Source organism: Diadema antillarum, unplaced genomic scaffold (assembly GCF_040938485.1).
Source record: "Diadema antillarum isolate AM-2024a unplaced genomic scaffold, OU_Dant_1.0 scf00000003, whole genome shotgun sequence".
NCBI classification, from domain to species: Eukaryota; Metazoa; Echinodermata; class Echinoidea; order Diadematoida; family Diadematidae; genus Diadema; species Diadema antillarum.
In genome coordinates, this window is record NW_027270892.1 from 999,672 (window position 1) to 1,024,301 (window position 24,630).

Sequence of the window (24,630 nt, forward strand, 5' to 3'; positions counted from 1 at the left end):
GTTTCTTTAATTTCCTTTGTTTTTTCGCTTCTTGCATTCACCTTATACCTGCCTCATTCTCTTTCAACCTCAGTTTCGCAAAACGTAAGTTTTTTCAAGTGTTGTTCAGTCATTTTAGTGACATGAGTACACCAAATTACTGCAACCTGTACACATAGATAATGACACGACTGTAGCTCCAGTAGGAATAAAACTATAATGGCGAAATGTATATTACTGTATACACCATATGTAATAGCGCGTCTAACTTGAATCAGTGCTTTCAGACAATTTTGTGAATGGTTAAATTCACAGTCCTGGAGTGCAGCAGTGGACGGAGTAATATACCTGTGGATATCGCAGCTATGTCAGGATCAAAGTTGATATTTTCATGTGTTTTAAAATGTGCGAATAGCACCCAACTCGCAAAGTTCCTCAAAATAAAAACCCTGTGAAATATGTGGTGTATATAGTAATACACAGTAGGCTTAGTCTTCATATCATAGTTTGTGAGATCGATTGTATAGATTGAGGGAAAGCCATACCTCCAGTAGTCATCATGTACAGGAGTTTGAGGAATATCTTTTCCTCTTCCCAAAAACAGTCGATGTATAATAGAATTATAGATGCGCAGAGTATGCAGAATGTAAAAATGCGTACTTGCATGTAACAAAGACAAGTTTAGTGCAGCAAAGCTTCACTGATAAGCTTCTGACATTGTTGTTTAACAACTGCTGAAATCAATTTCATATCATCTTGTATTCTGAAATTCAAATAGTCCAAGGAAGGCGAAAAAAAAAAGCCCCACATGATTATGCTGCAAATAAAAACAAATTTACTTCTGGTTCTTAAAGCAATTCTCCCTGTCGCGCATTAATTCCAAAACCTTGAGTAACTACCGAGTTGTCAGAATTGTCAAGAGTGTGGTATTTCAGTAAAGTATATTTGTACCACCTTTATATTTATTTATTTTTTGCATACATACATGTATTTACAATTGGAATCTGAGATGAGAAGAAAGAATGTTTGTGGCAGTTTGAGCTGTGTATAAAGAAATTCAACATTAACCAAAGTTGCAGTGGTAGGGAATTTGCTGCTCTGTAATTATGTCTGAAAAATAATTCTGAAGTTGTATCTTTATTTTTCCATGGTGATATCAGTCACGTGCATGCATTGGAATAGATTTGATTGTTAAACACCCACTTTTCATATTGCAAACAACAGTCTGAGCATCATGCTCAGCTCATAATGACATTATCTATATCGTGACTATAAAGGAAATTGGGAATTGTAGATAATGTCATATTTATCATTTTATTTTGAGATTGATGCCTCAATTCATCTGTTTTAAAATATATTCATTTATTTCTCTTTTTTTGTTGTTTGCTCATTCATCTGTCCATATTATCTGTCGATATGTTTTTCTGCAACATCAAACATTCTTAATAGAACTTTTGAGGGTACAAAAAAAACCCCAACAAAAAACAGCAACCAAATTCCTGAGATTAACCTCAAAGAAAGTAAGATTTTTATCTTGATGATTTCCTCATTGGGTTGGTGGTGTAACAACGAGTGATGTTCCTATAAACATGATTACACACACCCTGAAATCTGAAATGACCTCATGACTGAAATGCAAACTTGGGGGAAAAAAATAAACTCAAACATTTTGTTGGGCCATGTGTTTCTGTGTACACCATTTCGGTGCAGTTTGTTTTGTTGCAGTCCCACATACTTATCCGTGTGTAACTGTGTGTTTGTGTACTCATGCTGAACAGCAAATGCCCCCTCCCCCCCCCCCCCCAAAAAAAAAAAAAAAAAAAAAAAAAAAATCAGCAACAAATTCATACATGCTTGTTTGTGAGATGACACAGCATGACCCTGATATCAGTTGTATGGTATGGGGAGCTTCAAAGAGGTAATGGTATCCACTTCATATGGGGAGCTTTAAGAGAAAATGGTATTCACATTTTTGCCAAATTTGATGTGTTTCTGAGGTGGGAAAAACAGGATTCATTGTATACAGGATGAAACAGAGGATGATGATGATCAATGTAGAGGGTATTTGCTACAAGTAACAAGGACATATACTAACATATTGTCTTCAGCTGTGTCGTACTAGTGCTAAGGCAACATACTAAATTAATGTAACTTGCAAGGGCAGGCACCACATTTCTAAAAGTGGCGGCCGGGGCCCACTTTATATTTCTGGTGCCACTTCCGGGTTTCATAATCTGACAAGCAAAAATAAAAGGCCTTTAGCTGACAAGCAAACAAACAAAAACAAAAAACAAAAAAAACAGTTTTACCTGCACTTTTCTGCTACCACTTTCATCTGCTGGCAAGCGTGTGGTACAACTTCCAGGATTAATCTGCTTACAAGCAAAAACAAAAACAAAAGATTAGCCACATTTTTCTGGTGCCACTTCCAGGGTAAAGAAAGAGTGTGTGTGTGTGTGGGGGGGGGGGGGGGCAAATGGTTAGACCTCATGTAGGCCCTATTCCCATGTATTATAAAAAAAAAGGGGGGGGGGGCAGCCAAGACCCCCCTTCTACCCCAAGCCCCAACTGGCCCACAAATGTGAGAGAAGTTTCTAGAAAACACAATGATAGAGTTTTTGTAGCAATTAATTGTGATAATGTGGGACAGGAAACAAAAGGTACATATACGATAGAAAGACAATGCAAATATGATTATGTTGTCATTGGCTTATTCTTTATATTATTAGAAATTCTTCCTGTAAACAAAAATATTGAGGTGGTTTTGTACAAATACTTGGACATTACATTAAGTGTAATCACTTAATTCAGCAATGCAGTAATGCATTGGAGGACCGGAGAAGAGAATGTGTACACACTCCAGCATACAATTGAACTGACATCAAATTAACAATTAATCAATGCTATTCATTGTGAATGGTCAAAATCTCTCTTAATACAGCAAATGTTCTTGGGATGGTAATTTTACTGTCAACCAATATAGAGAAAAGATTTCATGTAGTAATGGGTAGTGTACAGTTCAATGGGTAGTGTACAGTAGTTCATTATGTTATGTATGTGTATGTACAATGTTGTTGCACTACTACAGTCATCACAGGTTTATTTTGCAGTGATGTACTTTGTTTCAATAGGGAATTGATATGCTATTGTTTCAGCTGCAGCTCTCTGATTCCCAGCACTGTGTGCACACACTGCACAAATGGAGGTCAAAAGACACACACAGTCAGAGTGTGTGGTGTGCACTGCATTTTATACTGCTTCCATCTTCATTATTTCACACCAGTTTCATGACATGTTACTTGCTTTATGGTGCAATGGAAAGTTTGTTCAAGAAAGTTTCACATTTATTCACCTGCACTACGCACACTGTGATCCTTCTCATGCGGGCGGACACATGTCTCTAAACAGCTCTAATTGTCAAATCAATTTGTTCTGCAGATCAATGTATTTCAAATGCCATTTTGTCTTGGTATGTTATGGGTATGTTTTTGTTTTGTTTTTGTTTTTGTTTGGGGGAAATATCTGTGGCAGATGCTTTAATTTGGGCTTATTAACACCAAACTTAAGGGGCATGATAAAAACCATATAGCAAGCAGTTGTTACATTGATCTAATCACTCACTAACTGTCCAGTGTTTGGGTGCTACATGTGTAACTGGTTGCTGTTGCTAGCTGATAATGACTTCATTTATTGTTACATACCCCAGATAAACTGTTTTGTTTGAGCATGTTCAGTGCATGTTCTTGTCTGGTTTTGTCTTATCTTTTACTGTGCAAGTATCAAAACACAACTAACAATGCATAACAATCTAGTTTCACAGAGCATTTTCTTGTCCTTTGTGTGTTATGGAGGGACATGATAGTACTCAGTATTAATTTGCCTTTAAGTGATATCTTACTCAAGCATCCTCAAATGTGCTATTGTTTCTTTTCTGTACAAAATGTATTAGCTTTAATTCATGAGGTACAACAGCAGCAGAAAAATATCCCTATCCTGTATTTAGTGTTCAGACTAGAAGAGTGAATTGACTAAATTTGCTCAGATGTTGGAAAGATTATAGAAAAAACAAACCCAACAACCCAGAAACAGTGACCAGGAAGGTTAATCTTATGTTTCTGATAAATTTCTGACTTTAAAGAAGTATTTCTCGCACCCAGTGGTTGAAACCTAATACACTGCATGAGACCTCAAACTCATTTCACTGGCGATGAAATATCAAAAGGGATTTGTTCCAAATCGTGAATGCTAAAGCGATAAGGAAGTTCTTACGGCTTCTTTTGTGGGCAGTTTCCTTCTTGGAAGGGTTCTGTCAGATAATATCACATTTTTCATCATTTGTGGGCTTCATTTTTCAGCTGCACTGCATTTGTGCACACTATCCTGCCCATCCTGAAATCATTTCAAAGAGCTCATATCTTTATCATAAATGCATAAGCATCACAAACTCTATTTTCACCTGCTTGTGCTAGGTTCCCACTGTCATGTGATGCGCTACGCACGCCACAATTGGCCATTAGGAGCGGATCATGGAATTTTTGTTTTTGTCTATCACAATATGCACCACGCCCGAGATCACAGTTTCAGTATTGGAGCACATGTAATTGTGGTGATCTTATCAGATCTTATCAGAGATCTTGAGGTCAGCTGTGGCAATTGTGATGATTATGGAAAAGTTTTGGATGTTTAAAACAATGTCTGGGATCAATATGATTGCCACGACTGACCACAAGGTCCAATAAGATCACTGTGATTAGAACATAATCTTTAATCGTGGCACAAATTATGATAGACACTCACAAAAAAGAAAAAATCCACAATCAGCCACTGATGTCCAATCGTGATGTGCATAATAGATTGCAAGACACTGGAAACCCAGCATTGGTGGTTCCAACCCTATCTCCCCTCATTTCTCCTAATTTGCATATTATGCTCCTTCTTCCCTTTCATCCAGGCCATGCCTTTCCTCTCCCAGATTTTATGTAACCTATTGTTTTTAGTTTGAAATCTAATCTGCAGGATTGATGGTTTCCAGTATGAATATTTGCAGTAAAATCTTCAGATATGCCAGACTTTATTTCATTTCCTTTTTCAAAATTCTATGGTTAAAGGGATGGTACAATTATTGGTGGAGATGAAAATTGGGCTTTTAACTTTTTGCGAGATACCAAGAAAACACTTATGATATAGTGCAGAGCATACCATTTTAAGAGGAATTCAAAGTTTATTTGATGAAAATCGGGTTTGGAATGACTGAAACATCCAAAAACAAAGTAAAACAAAGCGATCGTAATAAAGTGTGGGTCACACACTTTATTAGAATCACTCTTTTTTGGATATCTCAGCCATTTCAAAACCAATTTTCATCAAATAAACATTGAATTCCTCATAGAATGACGTGCTCTTTCATATTTCATAAGAGGTTTCTCATCTCACCAAAAAATGTTAGAAACCTGAAATTAGGTCTCAACCAAAACTGTACGATCCCTTTAAGTTCTGGACAAAAATATGTGTAGAAAAAAAAGAAACCCTCAGCAAAAACAAAACAATACAACTGCTCTAATTTGTATGAGTCATGCAAAGTATTCTCCTTTTTATTTTTATTTGTGTTTTTTGATTTCTTGAAAATGCTTAAATGACACATCGCAGTTTATTGATAACTAGGACCTTATTGTCTAGTAGATGACATGTAAACAATTTCACAACCATCAACTAGTGTAAAATAACTTTAACTTTAAATAACAATATCATTAAGACACGATATCAAGCATTTAAATGTGATTTTGTAGTATCACATCTTGACTTCATGTGCATCATTTGTTTCTGTCTCGCAGCTTAGCGAAACAGCCCGTCCGGTCTTTAGCGCGGTAGAATCTGCCTCCATCAGAGAACGGACTTCAAGTGTGAGTATCTTATCTTTGGCAGCTGACTTCAATGTTGTCTGCAAGCCTCTTCTGTTGTATGATTTTAGTCTTTATCAGTATACAAATGATGCACAGGACAGAGTGGATCGGTGAGAATTGGATGTTTGAGTTTAACTTTGGAACTGTTTAAATCCATGAATGCAGCAGGTAGGTTTTAGACTGTTCCAAAGTTAAACGAGAGCATTAAATTCTGACCTATCCACGAAAAAGACCTGTGCATCATTCGTGTCATAAAATAGGCCAGCAAATTCATGAAATAGAATCTTTTTCCTCACCATATGTCTGTTACACATACAAGACTATACAAGGCTTGAACCATGCATTTGGATTTTACTAGATGCGTGGCTCAGTGTGAATCTGTAAAAATCAATGCATGACAATTGACCAATCAGATTACAGAGATTCTAAAGCTCCTTATATGATACTGTCTGAGAAATAATCAGGTGGGAGTACACTGTAGGCCGCACAATATTTTTATTTCTTACCATCAGGCTTTACATAAAGTTTGGAAACACATGCTGTAAAAATTGTTTATATTATATTATATGTATGACATTTGACAGTGTTCAGGTAAGTTTTAGCCTAGGATATCATAATGGAATCAGAATTTTAGTTGTGAATTTAAAGAAGACAGATCTTTTGGGGTTTATTGATATGCAGTCCAGCATATTAGTGTTTTAGTTTGTGATACTCTGTTTTGGAATGGTTTGCTATTCATACTTCTGTAGATGCAAAAATGTTTTCCTTGTTGGTTTGCGATGACTAGAAGATACTGGAAATTTATATTCTAATGAAGGATGTTAAACTTGTGACATGATGATATTTGAAGTGCATTAATGGGATGAAAATCTGTTTTGAGTACTCACTAAAGCTGAAATTTGACAAGTAAGTGTTATACTTTGAAGGAGAATACAGAGATGTACAGCATTTAACCAGCCTTGACAGGGATGTTTGTCCGTGACTCTGTGCACCACATTGCTTTTACTCCCCAGCCGTATTGCACTGGTTAATGTGACAGAGTCTACATGAACTTTCTTTTGACACTCCTTCAGTGGTATGTGGGGAAGTGACGTTAATTCCATCACAAAGCCCTTCTCACTCCATTATCCCTCCTCCCCATACCCCCTCCCTCATTATGCCTCCCATCCCCTCCCCTTGTTCTACCTTCCCTACCCCTCATTTATCCCTCCTTCTCAAACCCCTTCCTTATCCATCTTCCCCATTCCCTCCCTTCTAATTATCCCTCTGGTACCCCTCTGTGACCCCCTTATTCTTCATCATACTCCATCCCTTATCCCTCCTCCTTGATTTCCCTCATCCCTCTCTTACCTCCCTTATTCCTCCTCATACCCCCTCCCTTATCCCTCTCCCTCATACCCCTTCCTTATTTATCTTCCCCCATCCCCTCCCTTATCCCTCTCTTACCCCCTTATTCCTCCTCATACCCCATCTCTTATCCCTCCTTTTTACCCATCCCTCATCCCTCCTCCTACCCCTCCCTTATCCCTCTCCATCCCCCTCCCTTATCCCTCCTTCCCACATCCCCTCACCTATCCGTCTTCCAGCATATCCTTCCCTCCTTCTATTACCCCTTCCTTCCCCCTATTTCCATCTCACCTCCCCCACCCCCTCCTATCTGCCGGACCACTTCTCTATCCCTCTTCCCTGCCCATCATATTTCTCCCCATCTCTCTTACACCATCCTTTCCCCCACCCTCCCCCACCATCTTTGACCCTTCTTCCCTGCCTCACGTCTGTCAGCTGCTGACTGTGCCTCACCCCCTCAGCAATTCCTTTTCCCTTCCCTAGCCCCTAGCTTCTGATCTTTCCCACCCTACCCTTAATACATCCATCCATACTTTCTCTATGTACATCTATATGTAGAAGGCCACACTTTTCTGGGCTTAGATTCATCTCCAATGGCTTAGATTATCTCTTTTCATAGTGTACATTTGGACAGTCTCAACACGTGAGTTCAGTTGGTTGGTCTCACATTTTTTCTGTACTCATTGTAGACATTTCCATTATGTGGTCAGTCTCCATCCACCGGTGCTTTTGAACTAATGTACATTGTACATCCTCACTTTGCTTAGAAAATATTTGATCTGTTCATTGTAGGACCATTCAACTTGGTAGCATTTCACTATTCACTATGCAAATGGAGCACATATTTGAATTAGAAAGTAGTAAAGTTTCCTCTCTTCTTTTCCTCCATGCAAATGAATTCCAGACAGTAAATGGGCACTACATACATTGTAGTTGTTGCATCTCTCATTCTCTTCAGGTCAGGTGTAAGATTATCCTGTCCTAAATCATGCACATTGTCATATGAGTACCACCATGATAGTTATTTTCATCCCTATAGACCGATTCGGGTTCGTTGAGGGCAGCAGACAAGTTGCGGTTACAGGGCGCAGCCATTAGCTCTAACTGCGGTGTCCCCGCCTACCCCCTACCCCCCGGGCAAACATGTTTATCGCGCACTTGTAGCAGAAGTACGCGCACTTATTACAAAGGTTCGCGCATTAAACAAGTGTTAGCGCACTCAGTACGAGACGCCTATTGGCTAAAACAACCATGCATCAGTTTTTCATTCGGTGCGCATGCATCATTTGCTATTGTAGGGAGGGGGGGTGGGGGGGGGGTATGCGTGAACACCGCAGTAATGGCGCTGCCCATGCCGATAATACACAAAGCGCCTCTCAGAATCGGTCTATATTAGTAGATGTCACTTTCATCTGGTTGCGGCTCATTGATCCATTCAATTTGTATGTGAGAATGAAGTCAGAGTATTAAACATAAGAGCTTGAAACAGCTCAGAACCTTTTGTGAGGATGTAAATATCACGTCATACATGAAAATCAACAGCATTGGCAACACTCAGAATGATTTAGCGAGCTAAATTTCAGAAGGAATCTTACATGTAAAATGATACTACGTGTAGGTTGCTATGATTCTCCATATACAATGTACATTTCGTATGTCAATCACTCAATCTGTTTAAGATACATTTTTGGCATGGTAACTCAAATTTACACACTTCTTCTCTTGTGTAACATTTTTTCTTTCTTTCTCTTTCATTTCATTGAGAATATACAACAGAATATATATTCCCTACATCATAAATCCCAGCCACAGTCATGTTGATGGTCAGTTGTGCACACATATTGGAACTTCATGGTAATCAAAAATTTGTTGCCAATTTAAAGATTGGTTACATAATTAGCAATTCAGATTCTTTTGAAAATTCTGCAATCAAAACAAACATTAATGATCAATTAGGGGCTCACAAAGAGAGGTTTCCACTCTTCCTCATGTAAACTGACAATGTAGAATATCATCATAAAAAGATACATCACCAAACCACAAAAAAATGTGTTTCTGGGACTAAATGGATTATGATGTGCTACTATACAAGCGTGACGTTGGCGTCAGTGACAGATGTGCCATCGTGTCATAATTTTGACCCAAATCTCTGATTGCTCTCAAATTCTCTCTGCCTTTACATTTGACATGCCCAGTTTAGGAGATTTCAGGTAAGGTATGGAATTATTCAGCATACTTGAATGAGCATTATACTAAATTAAATCACTATGTTGTCACTTACAGTATCACCTACCATGTCTGTAAAAAATCTAAGAGGAATATTGACAGAAGAATATACTATGTAATATGTTACATGTATATATAGATATATGTGTAATACACATTGAAGTAAGTGCAAGTTTTTCAGATGCTTGCGATAGTCACCTTTCTTCGATTGTAGGAAAGCAACCGTGCACCTTCACACATATAGTCAGCACAAATTGTATATCTGACCCTCACCAGTAAAAAGCATGTAGATAAGTGTTTCAGACATAAAATACCAGTTTATCATGTAAAAAGGAAGTTCTATTCCTCCCCCAGGAAATGACCTTTGACCCCAGACTGCAAAGCATTATATGATGTCCCACCTAGAAACTAATTGTTTCGGTGCAAATTTATGACTACCAGCAAGTGAGCTTCAAATTGGAATGGAGGATTGGTGATCTTCGATTTAGATACATACACTGTATGAAAGCATTATGTTATATCAAATATAGTCTGTTTTACAACTGAAAGTAAAAAAGAACCCCACAAAATTTGGTAGGATATTGTATCTTGTGATGCATAGCAGAATTTGTAACACTGTTTAAACTAGACTGTGTATTCAGCAGGCAGTACCTCAGTCAAGTGGAAGTTCTAGTCGATTGGATTGCGTTTAGAGAGTGCTGCATATTTATGAAGATACATATGAACCACTCTGTAAGATAATAATTCAATTTTGATATACAACAGGAGTGCTTGTAGAACATACATATCAAATCTTGACTTGGTCCATTTAAAACTAGCATGCAATGCACATCTGTAGTCTATCTCTACACTGTACTGACTTGTCGATGAGATACAAATTTGTACAGAGCTGCTGGACATGCAGTGGTTTACCAGGTGAACAACGCATAGATCTTTTGATGACCACACTTTGTTCAATATGATTCCATATGGAAAGTGCTTAAAGGGATAGTACAGTATTGGTGGAGACGAGAATTGGGCTTTTAACTTTTTGCGAGATACCAAGAAAACACGTATGATATAGTACAGAGCATACCATTTTAAGAGGAATTCAAAGTTTATTTGATGAAAATCTGGTTTGGAGTGACTGAAACATCCAAAAACAAAGTAAAACAAAGCAATCGTAATAAAGTGTGGGTCCCACACTTTATTGGAATCGCTCTTTTTTTGATATCTCGGCCTTTTCAAAACCAATTTTCATCAAATAAAAGTTGAATTCCTCATAGAATTACATGCTCTTTCATATTTCATGAGAGATTTCTCATTATCTCGCTAAAAAATGTTAGAAACCTGAAATTCGGTCTCAACCAGAACTATATGATCCCTTTAATTGAAGTACGTGAAGCAAAACTTAGCTAATCATTCAAATCAGTGAAATACACACAATAGCAGCATCATTGCGATGTGATGATCATCCTACACCTATGTACACATTGTAGGTGCTCACAAATATGCACAAACACACACACACACACACACACACACACACCCACACACACACATTCTCTCTCTTTCTTTCTTTCTCTTATCTTGCCTTTAAACAAAAAAAGTGTAAACTTGCAAACATGTACATGTATATCGTTATTGAGGCGACAAAATCTTTGTACATGTAACTGAAAAATGTCAAATGTTCAGGAAAACAAAAAAAAAAAAACCCAAAAAACAGGGCAGCCACGGCACTATAAAAGCACTATAACAAATGGGATTACCTTTCCTTTCACACACTGTGGTGGCTTCATTTTTGGGATAAGATAGCTAGGATTTGGACAGAGCATCACTTACCAGGTAACTGATTATCTGACAGTAAATCCAAAAATGCGGTTTTCACCAATATTTGAGATACAAGGTCTTGTCACCCGACCGACGATATGACACACTGCTTTTTATATTTTGTCTCATATAGATGTTCATATATCTTGGAATGCATTTTTATGTCACTGTGAATTGGCACATTGATTATACACCTGGCATATACAGTTGTACGATAATCTGTCTTCTGTGTATACACTGTTTTAGGGTAGGGGAGGATAAAGACTTTTCTTGGTATACTGTAAAAGTGGAAATTTTTGCGGTGTTCAAATTTTCGCGCATTTCGCGCAACCAGAAACAAGCGCGAAAATAAAAGCACGCGAATATTTTTGCTAGCCATATGTGCCTGTGCGTGATGTCTTGATTCCGCGGAATTAAAAACATGCGAAACTCTTCCGACCAGGCCAAGCGCGAAAAATTAGTCATGCCAAAATATCCACTTTTACAGTAGTTTGATGCAGTATGTCATTATGGTACACATATTTAGGTTTATAAGTAATGTACCATATACTGTGGAAGTTTCTACAAAGGACCTGCTCTGTTTTTGTTCTTATTTAAAAAGCTCTTACAAGCATTCATCTTTTTTTCCATGTGAAAAGTGAATTACCCAAGTTCCTGATAATTCTTTTTTTTTCACCAAATGTCAATGATCCATCCCTTTTCTGCATCTTATCAAAATATTCCTCCTTTGGAAGAAGGAAGCAGAATAGCAGGTCCATAACCCCTGTGGTTGAAAGTTAATGTGTTTTATTTTTTTCATCACTTTCCATGATATGATCCACTTTAAAAAGAAAGAAAGAAACAACAATGTCATAAAGGCTTCTTTATATTTTTAGGAAGGTGAAGACAGGTGTACAAGTTCTTTCTAAAATAGTCACCTTTTGGTATGTTAGTATTAACACAGCACAACTGTACTCTACTGATCCCATAGAAAGGGGGAAAACACATTGATTGAATGTAATCAATATTTTTAGATATAAAATGGCAAAAAGTAGGAGTTTAGATATCTCTGTCAACTTTACTGCAATTTTTTCTCTTTTTTTTCACTATGCCAATGCATAAAGTGTCCATCCCCATCTCTCTCTCTCTATCTCTTTTTCACATGTAGTTTGGCGAGATTTTGAGGGAGAATGTAAGTTCCTTCCTCTCACTGCGATTTTCGTGACCAACCAGCCAGCGCACTGCCCACCTTTTAGTGCAGGGCACAATACATTTGTAGTTCTCGTGTAAAAAATGATTATTTTGCTTTGTATGCTGCTTAATTAGAATATGCACCTTTAATTTTTATTAAAAAAAACAAGCAACAGAATTTGGTTGTATAGTGTATTAGATGTAGCTTGCAACAGCCACGTTGTCATTTGTTCACCTTTTACATTATATTTCATTTTCCTCACAAGTGAGTTGCGGACTAACATACAAAATGGCCTGCGAGCCCTTTTACCTGAGTTGTGTCACTTCCATGGCTGCTTCCTCAAGCAAACATTATTGTTTATACTGACATTAAATGAAAGATTCAATGTAAGGGTCATGGGGTTTGCAACTATGTTTGCCTTTATTTGTATATATGCATTGATGAAAGAAAATGTAATGGTAAAAGTGTAGCAGTTCATGCAGTGAAACTGGTTCAGAAATATGTATACTTATAGGATGAGGTGATCAAGACGTTGATCTCTTTAAAAAAAAAGGCTTTGTAAATATCTAAGTACCTCCAAACTATACAATAATGCTATCATTGGCATTACTCTGCATTGCTTCTAACATCATTTGCTTCAATATTCATTCCATCCGTTGGAATCACATGCTTCTTTTGTGGTCATTTTTACTTACGATCAAACATTCATTAAAGCATTGTGCGGCTGGGTATTTACTCATTATGTATGACTGGATATACAGAATCGCTCAATGTGTTGAAAGGTGAGAACCTTTGGGATGGTACTAGTGTGGCACAGGCAAAGCAAATTCTAACTAAAACTTCAGAAAAAATATGAACTTCTATCTTGATTATATCTCTTCATAGATGACATGCCTTTTAATATAAAGCATCTTATTAAGAATATTATTAGCACTTCACAAATACAGGATAAGTGAAAAAATGCAAAAAAACAAATGCAAAACAAAAATGAAAAATTTCAATGCGTATAGAAGAAAATACTGCTTTACACAGCACCTTGCAAGAGATATTGTTTGAAAAGTGTATGTCCCAACCAAAACTCTTGATAATGCCACGAAATTTGTTATCGTCACAAGCACATCCCAAAGGTTATCATATCCTTTCAACATGTTGCAATGGTGAGCAAGATGATTATACCAAATGTAAGCTCTCCTCCCTGTGTTCACACCTGTCTTCAAATGTGGGAGAAAACAGTGGTGAGGGAAAAAGAAATTGTCTCATTCATGATTCCACATGTGGGCACTTGAGGGGAAATTCCTCCTTGTGTCCCCAGAAGACTTTTTTTGGGGGGTTTCCCAGACAAGTTTGAGTGAAAGAACTATGCTTTGAGCAATCAACAAAGCGTGTTGTCCCTTAAATGAAATGTTTGTTTCAAGTGCAGGCTGGCGGCACAATGATGACTTGTAAGTTATTAGCAGTCATGCTTGAACTGTCCTCCAGTTTGTGAGGAGAGGGATGCGAGTTTGAAAGTTTTTGACTGCTAAGTGGTAGGCTCTTTCCCAGATTATCTCCTGGACTGGGACACAGGTCTGAACACAGGGAATGTGTGTGGTATGCTTTGCTTTGTCTGTACATCTTATTTATTTTATTCCCCCTTTTTTCATCCATCTTCATCTTTGCACCTACTTCCCTCCTCCACCCTCAACATGGCCTTTGACCCCTCAATCTCCATTGACTCTACCAAGCAGGCCCGCAGCAAGTTCCCTTTCTCGTCATTAAGGGGCCGGCAAACTCCCTCGCCAAGTGACAGATAGAGCTGTCCTGTTCCAGCCATTAACCACTCACAGGCATGGCTTAACTAACATGATAGTTTTTAACCAAAGACTCTGACCATACGTAAAAATCATGAGAGCACGCTGTTTGTGCTATGTGAGGCAAATTAAGTAAATCATCCTTGCAAAATGTTAGTCCCGAGTGGTGCTTCAATGTATACAGCAGAATCTAGGGTAGATCAGGGAAGAATACTCTCCCAAAACGTTCTTTGTGACATCTCAGATGAAGCTACGCATGCCGTGGAAACGCCACGCCTCCATCACCGACTGAACCTCCCCCTGTGCGACCTAGGAGAGAAATGTTGTTGCAGACTCACGCATGGAGAGACAAATGTTTGTGAAAGGTTGGGATAAACCGTGCGACAACACCTCAGATTCATCTGCAGCTCCAGATATGCCCGCTCAAAAAGTGATGGAGTACTGCCCCATAGACTTGAAAGTGACACAAACATACCTTGATCTTACAATGTGGATAATGATGCACGCAATATAGCACTCAAATGGATTGTCAGCCTTCCATCTTGAACTTCCTAAACTTTTTTTTTTTTTGATAAGATGTGTGAGAGTTTTATCAATATATATATGTATTAGATGGTGTTTAGTCACTTCAAAAATTTTTGTCGCATGCATGCATGTGCCTCCAGAATGCGAGGGAATATTTCAGTGCATGAAGTAAAATTGCAATCAAGGGATATTAAAGCTCATATACACATCATTCCAGGAAAACATGCTTGTTTTTTATTTTGTGCACAATATACACCAGAGCAAGGGTTTAAACACTCATGTAGGCATACAGCTGTAATAGGATATGTGCAAAAGCATGTCCATTATCAATTCTCGTGTGGAGGGCCATACTTCACTGTTGCTGCAGTTGCAAATATGAAGTAGTAACCTGACGAAGATAGGATATTGAAGTTGGCACTTATCGAAATGTGACATAACTAATATGTCATAAAACTGGATGATGGAGTAGAGTAGGATGCAGTGTTGAGAGAGAAGAGCAATGTGCTCTGGTACAAAGCTTTACAAAGACTGAATGTAACCATGGCAACCTGCATAGCATCATTGTTTGATAATGACAACCTACATGTATGTAAGTGTGCAGTTACAAGAACTGAGCTATTCAACTGGACGATAGTGTGACCGTTTGTTGCTTGGCTGTTGATATGAGGGGAATGATGCCACTGCGAAATTGTACACAGTTTTTTTCAAAGGAATCGTGATGTTTGTGCCAGCTAGACCTCCATCAGCAAAGTCATGAAGATTCGTAGGAACTACAATGTACATGTACGGAATTCATGGCGTGTGTTCTTTTGCCAGAAGTGGAACCAGTGACACTTGGAAGCGCCTTAATTACTTGGTGTGCTTGGTAATGACGTGAAATGGGGCTGTGGATTATGGCGTCAGTAGCAAAGTTCAGTGCGCCAGCAACTCGGTTCACATTTTAACGTGCTTGTCGATGGAGATTGCTATCAGTGACAGTGACCTTGGAACCAAGCAGTGAACAAACGATATCTCATCCGAAATAACTACCAAAATGGTAATGTCAAAATGTGGCTCCGAGAAGGCACTCATGTATCTGTTACAAAGTCAGTAGCGTACTGTACTCCTGATGTGGATATTGTGTTAGAAGTTATTATCATGACATCCTCCCATATTTAGAATGTAAGCAGAAGACATGCGCTGCTCTGGATATACTGTATGCAGAATTGTAAATACTATCTTGTAATATATTTTGCACAAATGACATATTTTTGCTTATTGCCTGTGACAATGTACAGTGTACATAAGAAATGATCAGATGATAGTTATATTTTATACTATTAGTGTTTTTCTTTCTTAACTCTGATTAAGGACCAAGCGTAAAATTGAATGTGTAATGTTTGTCATCGAGCAGATATATTGCTCTGTGTATGTTTTTTCTAAACATATTATATGTCCTGAGTATTGGCAGATAATTTGAGTATGTTTAGTATTGAGCGAGCTAGTATGAGAATGTTAATCGGCCAAAAGACATAAAAGGTGTATGTTATTGCACTACATTTGTATTACGTGTCAGTAGATAAGTATTATAAAATGGTGATATGGGTTCTAATCAATTGATGGGCTAAGAACTATCATGTAACCAGTCTTCTCTTCTGCATGAAATCCTGCTTATGCCTGCATTGCCTGTGTGTAATAAATGTATTGCAATTGTTTATGGGTAAGCATTTCAGTTAGCGGAGCTGGCACCAGCCTGGGAATCTTGGAAATCTGAAAAAAAAAGCAACAAATTGGCTGCTGCGGAATTTCATTTATGTCACAATATTACAACACAAATGATGCGCATTATTGGTCAGGCCTTAGTAAGATTATCCCTTCTTCATAACTTCGAACAGTCAAAAGTTCCTATTAGTATGGGTTTGCGTTTTATGCGTTTTTATTTGTATACATTATTGAGTATAGCTACCAGTTAATTTGAACTTTTCTGTGATACTTGCTTGAGAGATTTTATAGAAAATCAGTGTAAAGAGCCGTTCTTCCGATCATGGATTTTGACGTATTCTGGTACATTTTTTTTTTCCCCCTTCAGCTCCTCTCTCTAGATTTTGGGGTGTTTGTATGTGTGTGTACATGTTGTTCAGGATGAGATGATGCAATAAGGATATTCATCATTTTTCTTTACCTTACTTTGATTTTCTGTGAGGATAGATCGCCATGGTAGATTGATGATTAAGACATAGTTTTTTGGATTTTAATCTAATCTTTGTTGATTTGGCAAATTGATTTGAGTAAGAACATTAGGCAGGTACCCTTGGAGTATCACACGGTCCCAACGATATGTCCAATTTCAGATCATATAACCCATTTTTAAAAGAATACACATACATGTGTGTATCCCTTCAGTTAGAATGCAGGGGGAAAGGTCTCAATCTGAAGTGTGGAATGACATAGTATTTTTTCCACTCAATTTGTCAAAGATCACCTACAAAATTATTTTACTTTCATACTTTTGATATTCTGTTATATTTTGTTGAGCATTGCTTGTTGGAATCATACATAAATGACCAGTATTTCAAGCACTTTTACATCTCACATCAGACTAATTCATGCATGGTTCCAGCTTCAACAAGACATTCTACTTGGCAAGACACCATATATCAAGCCCCATTCAGTATCATCTTATATCAGATGCAGTATATACGTATATAGCGTCTAACACATCGGATTCCTTTACAGACTTGTAAGAAGTAATAAGATAAATTAATGTAATGAATTACTTCATGGATGGTCAAGTAAATTATTCGTATGTTAAATACCTTATTTATATATGTTTTGGTATAGCTCTGTAAGGCCAAATGTCAGTGTAATTCATTCTTCTAATTTCTGGTGGTTAAGTTCATGGAGATGCCATAGCTTGTACATGTAGATGGAGAGATATTATTTGTGTATTGTAACCAGATCTTCTTCTTTCCATTCATTTTTTTTTCCTGATGTTTACCAAGACTTGCACCCTTCAGGGGATGCATGTGTGAACACACGCTAGAAAACTGAAATCAAAACATGACTTGCCAGAATCGATACAACTGAATTTAAAGATTTCACAACAAATTTGTTTTGATGGTATTAGTTTTTAAGTAGTACAAGTTATCTGAAGTAAATTCCCATCCCCAACCCCTAGCCCAACCTCGACCACAACCACTGTTTTTCTGATGTGTAGGAAGAGGGAGGTGTAACCTACACAGGGGAAACTGTCAGTTTAAATATATTGTTCTGCAATCAGTGTGTACAGAGCTACCGCTCTTGTGCTGTGCCAAACAAATAGAGTACGTGATTTTGAGCATTTTGTGAAACTAGCACTTATTGTGGGTTACAGTTGCTATGGTTACCGCAGCAAAAGCCTTGAATCCCCACAACTGATTGGGTTTTTGCAGCAGTGCCATGGTAACAATTATTGAAGGTTGCAGTTGTTATATTTATAAATTGGGGCATATACAGTGTACATTATATACATATATTTAAACTATGAATGGTCAAAGTTTGTCACCAAAAGTTTTTGAGATTTGCATGCAAACTTCAAGAGTGAAATATATTTCATTTTTAAGTGTTCTGTCAAATGCGTAATTTATGAAGAGAAAACAAAGTTTGATGTACATGTATTACAATTTTGTCATGTACAGATATTCTACAGTGCACAAATGATAATAATGCTTCCTATACAGACACATGCTGTGACATACACTATGCACCTTTGTGAATTTTTCAATTATACAGTGGACTTCATTATACTGCATGACTGGAAACAAATCATGTTGAAAAAGTAAAATGCATTAAACAAATGGGATTGACAGTTTGATTGACAGTTGACAAGGAAGTAAATGCAAAAATGTGAATTACGGACAAGTGTTCAGGCTTTTGACGCAGTGTAAGCATTATCATGGCAACAATTGAAAAAGTAACAATTTAAAAAAGCTAGGCACATTGAGCCACCCTCCTATGTTGCATTTTCTTAACTTGGTTGTATCTTTTCCTTTATATTTCTCTTTGTATTAATTGCCTGTGTAAAAGGAGTGTGAGAATGCGTCTGTATATTGGTTGATAGTACAGTTGAACCTCTCGTATCCGGACAAGTCGGGACCGGGGCTCATCCGGATAAGGGATTTGGCCGGATATGGGAGACTCAATGCTTTATACATGTACATATACACACATGTACTGATGTAGCCCATTGTAGTACCACATGTAGTAATGTGTATACCGCAACCTTTTCATTGTTACACTCAGTAACAGACCCCAAAATAGAGGTTCGTGTTTGCAAGAATGAAATCATTTTCTTTTATAAATTCTTGGGATGATTTACCTAAATAATTATTAAGAAATGTATCAAGTATATGTAATTCATGTGTGTTTGTGTAGGAGTTCTCAAGGAGTTGCCTTTCCTCCCGTAATTCTTTAAAAAAAAGATAAAAAATCACGGTGAGATTGCGTCCGGATAATAGAGAGATCCGGATAAAGGGAGGCCGGATAATAGAGGTTCAACTGTACAAGAAGTATTTGTCACAAAGGCTTGATGTAAGCTAAATGTTTGTAAAGCAAAGATATGTATTTAAGTTTACCAGTATGAAAACACTTAATGACAAAACAACAGTGCATGCTGTGGTGAAAAGTAAGCAATGTTGCACACTAACATTTGTTTTGTTTTGTTTTTTGTAAAACATGTACCAGCACGTATTATCAGTACTTATGAAGAATGTGTTGATGAGATGACGTAATAACAGTACTGGGAATGGACACTGAAGGTGTCACAAACTACACTTAGCGCGCTTTACATATATACATAACTTTGTGGTGTAGTTAGATGTATGTACTGGTTTCATACATACTGTAGATTAGGCGTGCCCAACCACGTGGGAAGGGAAAAGGAGCACTTTCATGCAAGATCAGTATTTCTGTTCTGTATTCTTTATGTCACAGGTGACACCTGTCATAGCAGGTCGTTAATTACACAATACTGTATACGCTGTTATTTTCACGAATGACGAAGCCATAGACATTTTCGCGAGATGTTGTTTTCGCGAATTGAAGCCGACGCTTACGTTAATGCACTACTAACAGGGCGCATGGAGACATTTTCGTGTGTTGTTAAATTGGCGATCCAACTGTGATTTGCAAAATTCGTGATAATTAAACCCTCGTGAAAATAACAGCTTATACAGTACGGTGTATGAAGTCATGTCAAGTTATGTGAAACGTCATATTATAGAGTATGTGTGACTCGTGTTTGCAGGTGAATGCATTGCATTATGGAAAGGTCATTCAAGTTCCACCGAAATTTAACTGTATTGTGCATAATGCAGATATGTGGAGGATGGATGCACCCCCCCCCCCCTTCAGCCTACATAAGTTTGAGAAAGGGTGCAGCATGAACCCAACCCGAGCCCCAGCAATTGCATTTGACTATCAGAGATGCCAGCTTTTACTCTTTTTTTCCAGTATTTTGTACTGTTTTTGGCCAAACAATCTGCTGGTTTAATGGAAAATACTGTTGTTGTTTTTTACCAAATTACATTACTACTCACATCTATTGCAGAAAAGGTAAAAAATACTATTTTTTCAAAAACAAAAAAACAAAAAAACAAACAAATCCTAAAACTTTTCAGCCCTCAGAATACAATGATGCTGTTAACAAAGTTGGTATCCCTGGACTATGCTGCGTGAATGCAAGCTCCTGTAACTACTGGTACTTGTGGTTGGATGTAATGTTAGCTTTAATGAGTTGATTGTCCTTGCAAATCATGGTGAAAACTAACTAAAGTGCACCAAACAAAAACAAAAACAATAGAAATAGCTTTTCCCACAAAATTGGCTGATTAGCATTAAACCCTTGAAAATCATGTGGTATTGATGTCATTATCACTGCAAGTGGATTACAGTCTCGACTATTTATCTTTGTATCATTAAGTATTTCATGTGTAATGATTATGTATATTGTTTTGCACCAGTGTTGATGTAAAGTATTGCCAAGCTTGAAAGTTGTATACAAACGTTCATGCCATAATGAAGTTCAACGTAAACACCAAATGAATAAATTGAAACACAAAATTACATTTCTATAGTCATGGAGTTGAGATATAGATTATATCCACAAACTGTAGAGTATGAAATATTGATAACCAGGTTGTCAATTTTATAGATGCATGAGAAGAGAGGTATGCTTTGTCTGAGGCAAAGAGTGACAGATACCAGCAGTAAAGACAGTGTCTTGGAAAAGCTGTCTTGTTTTAATTATTAGGTTGATGGGACTAAACCTCATCTTAACATCAGCTGCATGAATACAAGTACTTTCATTTGCCACCATGCATACGCTAAGTTTACAATTACCACTGCTGATAGCTTCAGCATATGGCACAACTTATCTTGTTCTTCATTTTACCCAGTCTAGCGTTCGAGTACCTAGGCAGTAGCAACAACTGTAGAGCATCTACTTGTATGTACCAACTTTGATGTCGAGGTTGCCAAGTTCCAAGCTTGGAAATTATTGTTCCTAGTGTCACAAAACATGACAATTCCAAAGATAGTGTACCTTTAGTAATTGTCATTGTACTCAATTTGTCGTCAAATGTAATTTCTGCACCGTACAGTGTACCTTTCATTTAGCTAGAGGATTTTTAAAGAGTTGGGCTCGTGACAAGACCATGACTAAAGCGATGTTGACATAATGGATGCCAGAAGACCGTGTAAAGTGCATAACAATCTAGATACACTTTGTCAAATGCCTTCTGTCATTTTTTTCCTTAGTTTGTTTTCTTACTGTTGCTATTCAAAATATAGAATTATAGCATGTACATATCTAGTTATTCTGAACAACTCAGAATTTCCTCAGTGTTTTATTTGCACTGGTGATGTGCAAAGCAGTATGTGACTGTAGAATGGAGCACGGTCTTCAACATGACATCTGCACACTACTTGAAAGTTTTTTTGACATGTGGAGATTGAATTTTTATGACTGGCAGGATTGTGTATTTTCCAGTAACTGTGGCGAGGAGGAGAATTGGATTAAAAACATGATTTTTATTCATAATTACAATGCAGTTGGTGTATATGTAATTAATATTGTGTCTGGTGTACAGTTATTGAATTCTGTGAATGTGGTACGTGTAATTAATATAATTGTGTCTGGTATATAGTTATTGAATTCTGTGAATGTGGTACATGTAATTAATATTGTGTCTGGTGTATACACTGTAGTTATTGAATTCTGTGAATGTGGTACATGTAATCAATATTGTGTCTGGTGTATAGTTATTGAATTCTGTGAATGTGGTACATGTAATTAGTATTGTGTCTGGTGTAAAGTTATTGAATTCTGTGAATGTGGTACACGTAATTAATATTGTGTCTGGTGTATACACTGTAGTTATTGAATTCTGTGAATGTGGTACATGTAATTAGTATTGTGTCTGGTGTAAGGTTATTGATTTCTGTGAATGTGGTACATGTAATTAATATTGTGTCTGGTGTAAAGTTATTGAATTCTGTGAATGTGGTACATGTAATTAGGTGATACGCTATCAGCGTATCACCTATTGTGATTGTCAAAATCTCTCTTTATTTCTTTTTATTCTTCTTTCTTTCTGGACAATTTTGTGTCATCAATATCTCAAGAATGACATTACGGAATAACATGACATTTTCAGGGAACATGTCTCATGACAATATCTAGCCACAATAAGGTTTTCATGACAGTAACATATCTATGACGTCATCTAGGCGCCATTTTGTGATTTTCGGACCATGTTACATGATCGATCATAACTTCATAACTAAAGGTCATTTCTGTATCATTTTCGGTGGACATAAAGTTCAGGTCACGTTCTATCTTTCTTTCTCTGATCCTAATTACCTAGGACGTCATCTAGGACGCGTAAGCGCGCGTCAAACTTTTAAAAGGCTCAAAACAACTTTCCAATGGGAAATCTCGAAGTTTCAGACAAATTTAAGCGTTTCAAACGATTTTGCGCGTGCGCGTCCGTCCGCGCGTTTTCGCGTGCACAGCGCGTCAGTAACATGAAAATGCACTTTTTTTGACTGATTTGGATTCCTGATACTTTGAGTAACAATATCCATTGATTTCTGATCGTTTCTGACAAATAACAAAGCATTGCACTTGCGTCAAAGTTCAAATTTCGCCTGCGCGTCTATGTGCAAATATAGTGAAAAAACATGTCTTTGTTTATTTCGCCATAGCTCTTTAAAACGTCTGGTTACCCTATGTTTTTATTGCATATTACAAAAGCATATAAATTGGACATAACGTTTCAAGTATCATTATTTCCATAAAACATTATGACGTCATCACATCGTCATCTGAAATCAAAAAAGTGGAATTAATTTTTTTAAGGTACTGTTTCTGAGATTCATTTGCTCGTATCTCTGTTGTTTAAGCTAAATATTATCCCAAATTCAGATATGTTGTACTTTGAACATTTGCCTTTCAAGTCCATGTCATAGTTTTGAAATTTGATGACGTCATCATGCTTTAAATTGTGTTTAAAGGTAAAGATGCAAAATCGTACAAGTTTACGTGTTATGTCTATGGGAGGTGATTTTTTTAGAAACCATGCATTGACTTGACAACGTTTAAGCACCTTTATCTCAGCTGATTTTGCTTCATTTCCTTTGAAACTTAAGTATGTTGTAGATGTGACAATAAGCTGCAGTAATCATGCATTTTATTCTTTGAAATCTCCTCATGAGGTTGACAATTTTGCAATTTAAAACTGAAAATGAGAATGGAATGCGGACCAAACGATTCCTGATTCATCTTTCACGTACATAAGTTTACGTTCCTCTAATTTTCTCGTCGAGACGTATGGCCGAGTGGTTAGAGGCGTCGTCTTAGAAACGTGAGGTTGCACACGTACGGGTTCGATCCTCACAAGAGCACGAAAGAATATAATTTTTATTTTTACTTTTTTTCTTCAATGGAGTACCACACCTTCGTCCATGTAGAAATCACGTTTGCATGTAAACACACCTATACGCACACACTCACACAGTATACCTTTGTTTTGCGTTGGAGACTGCATTACTTCGACTGCTGCAAAACTTTGCAGGCTGGGCTTTCAAACTGATATAGTATATTGTAATAAAATGAAATTTGTTCATATCAATTCAGTAACACAATGTAGTCGTGGTTACTTTGTGCTGATTTATACATGTAACAAGCTATACATTGTAAAAAAGGTATTCAGTCTTCTGTATTGATGATTATTTGTCAATTAGTGGTTTTTGTGGAGTTTCAGATAGTGATAAAAAGTATGGATGATAAGTGCAGCGATACTTCCTACAGTTAGTTCAAAGTTGTGTTACAGATGTTTGATACATACATTTAGCATTGTGTGTGTATATATACGTGTGTATACAGGTTGGCCATATGACACATTCTAGACAATTAATCTTAATTGATTAGCAAACGTTATCAGCTATGGAATTGAATATGGTACTAATGTATGATGTTAATGATTCTAATTAAACTGTGACGAGTTTAAAGGGATAGCATAACTGTGTGTAAAAATAAGGCAACTATAAGGAAATTTTAGGGCAATTTGATAACCATGCCTATAATAATTTCATACAGGTACTAATGCCTGCCTCATATTCGTGTGATAGATTGTCATGTCAATAGCAAACTGACAACGTACGATGAATGTGTTATACATTGAACAACTGTCTTTCAAGTCCATAACGTTCCTCATATTTTCCCGTCGAGACGTGTGGCCGAGTAGTTAAAGGCGACGTCTCAGAGACGTGAGGTTGCGGGTTCGAACCCCACAAGATCACGAAACAAAATACTTAGCTACTTTACTGTTTTTTTTCTTCAATTTTGTATTACATATTCGTCCAT

General features: G+C 37.2%; 1 protein-coding gene across 1 annotated transcript in view; it reads left to right on the top strand.

The window, feature by feature from the left end:
• The window catches only part of LOC139741215 (arf-GAP with Rho-GAP domain, ANK repeat and PH domain-containing protein 1-like), a 144,421-nt gene extending 128,554 nt beyond the window's left edge, over nucleotides 1-15,867 (top strand). The window contains exons 42-44 of the mRNA XM_071651845.1: nucleotides 5,811-5,879; nucleotides 12,409-12,432; nucleotides 14,160-15,867. Of these exons, the coding sequence (XP_071507946.1) occupies nucleotides 5,811-5,879; nucleotides 12,409-12,432; nucleotides 14,160-14,225 (159 nt within the window). The 3' untranslated portion in view covers nucleotides 14,226-15,867. The remainder of the gene's footprint in view (nucleotides 1-5,810; nucleotides 5,880-12,408; nucleotides 12,433-14,159) is intronic.
• The last annotated feature ends 8,763 nt before the right edge of the window (nucleotides 15,868-24,630 follow it).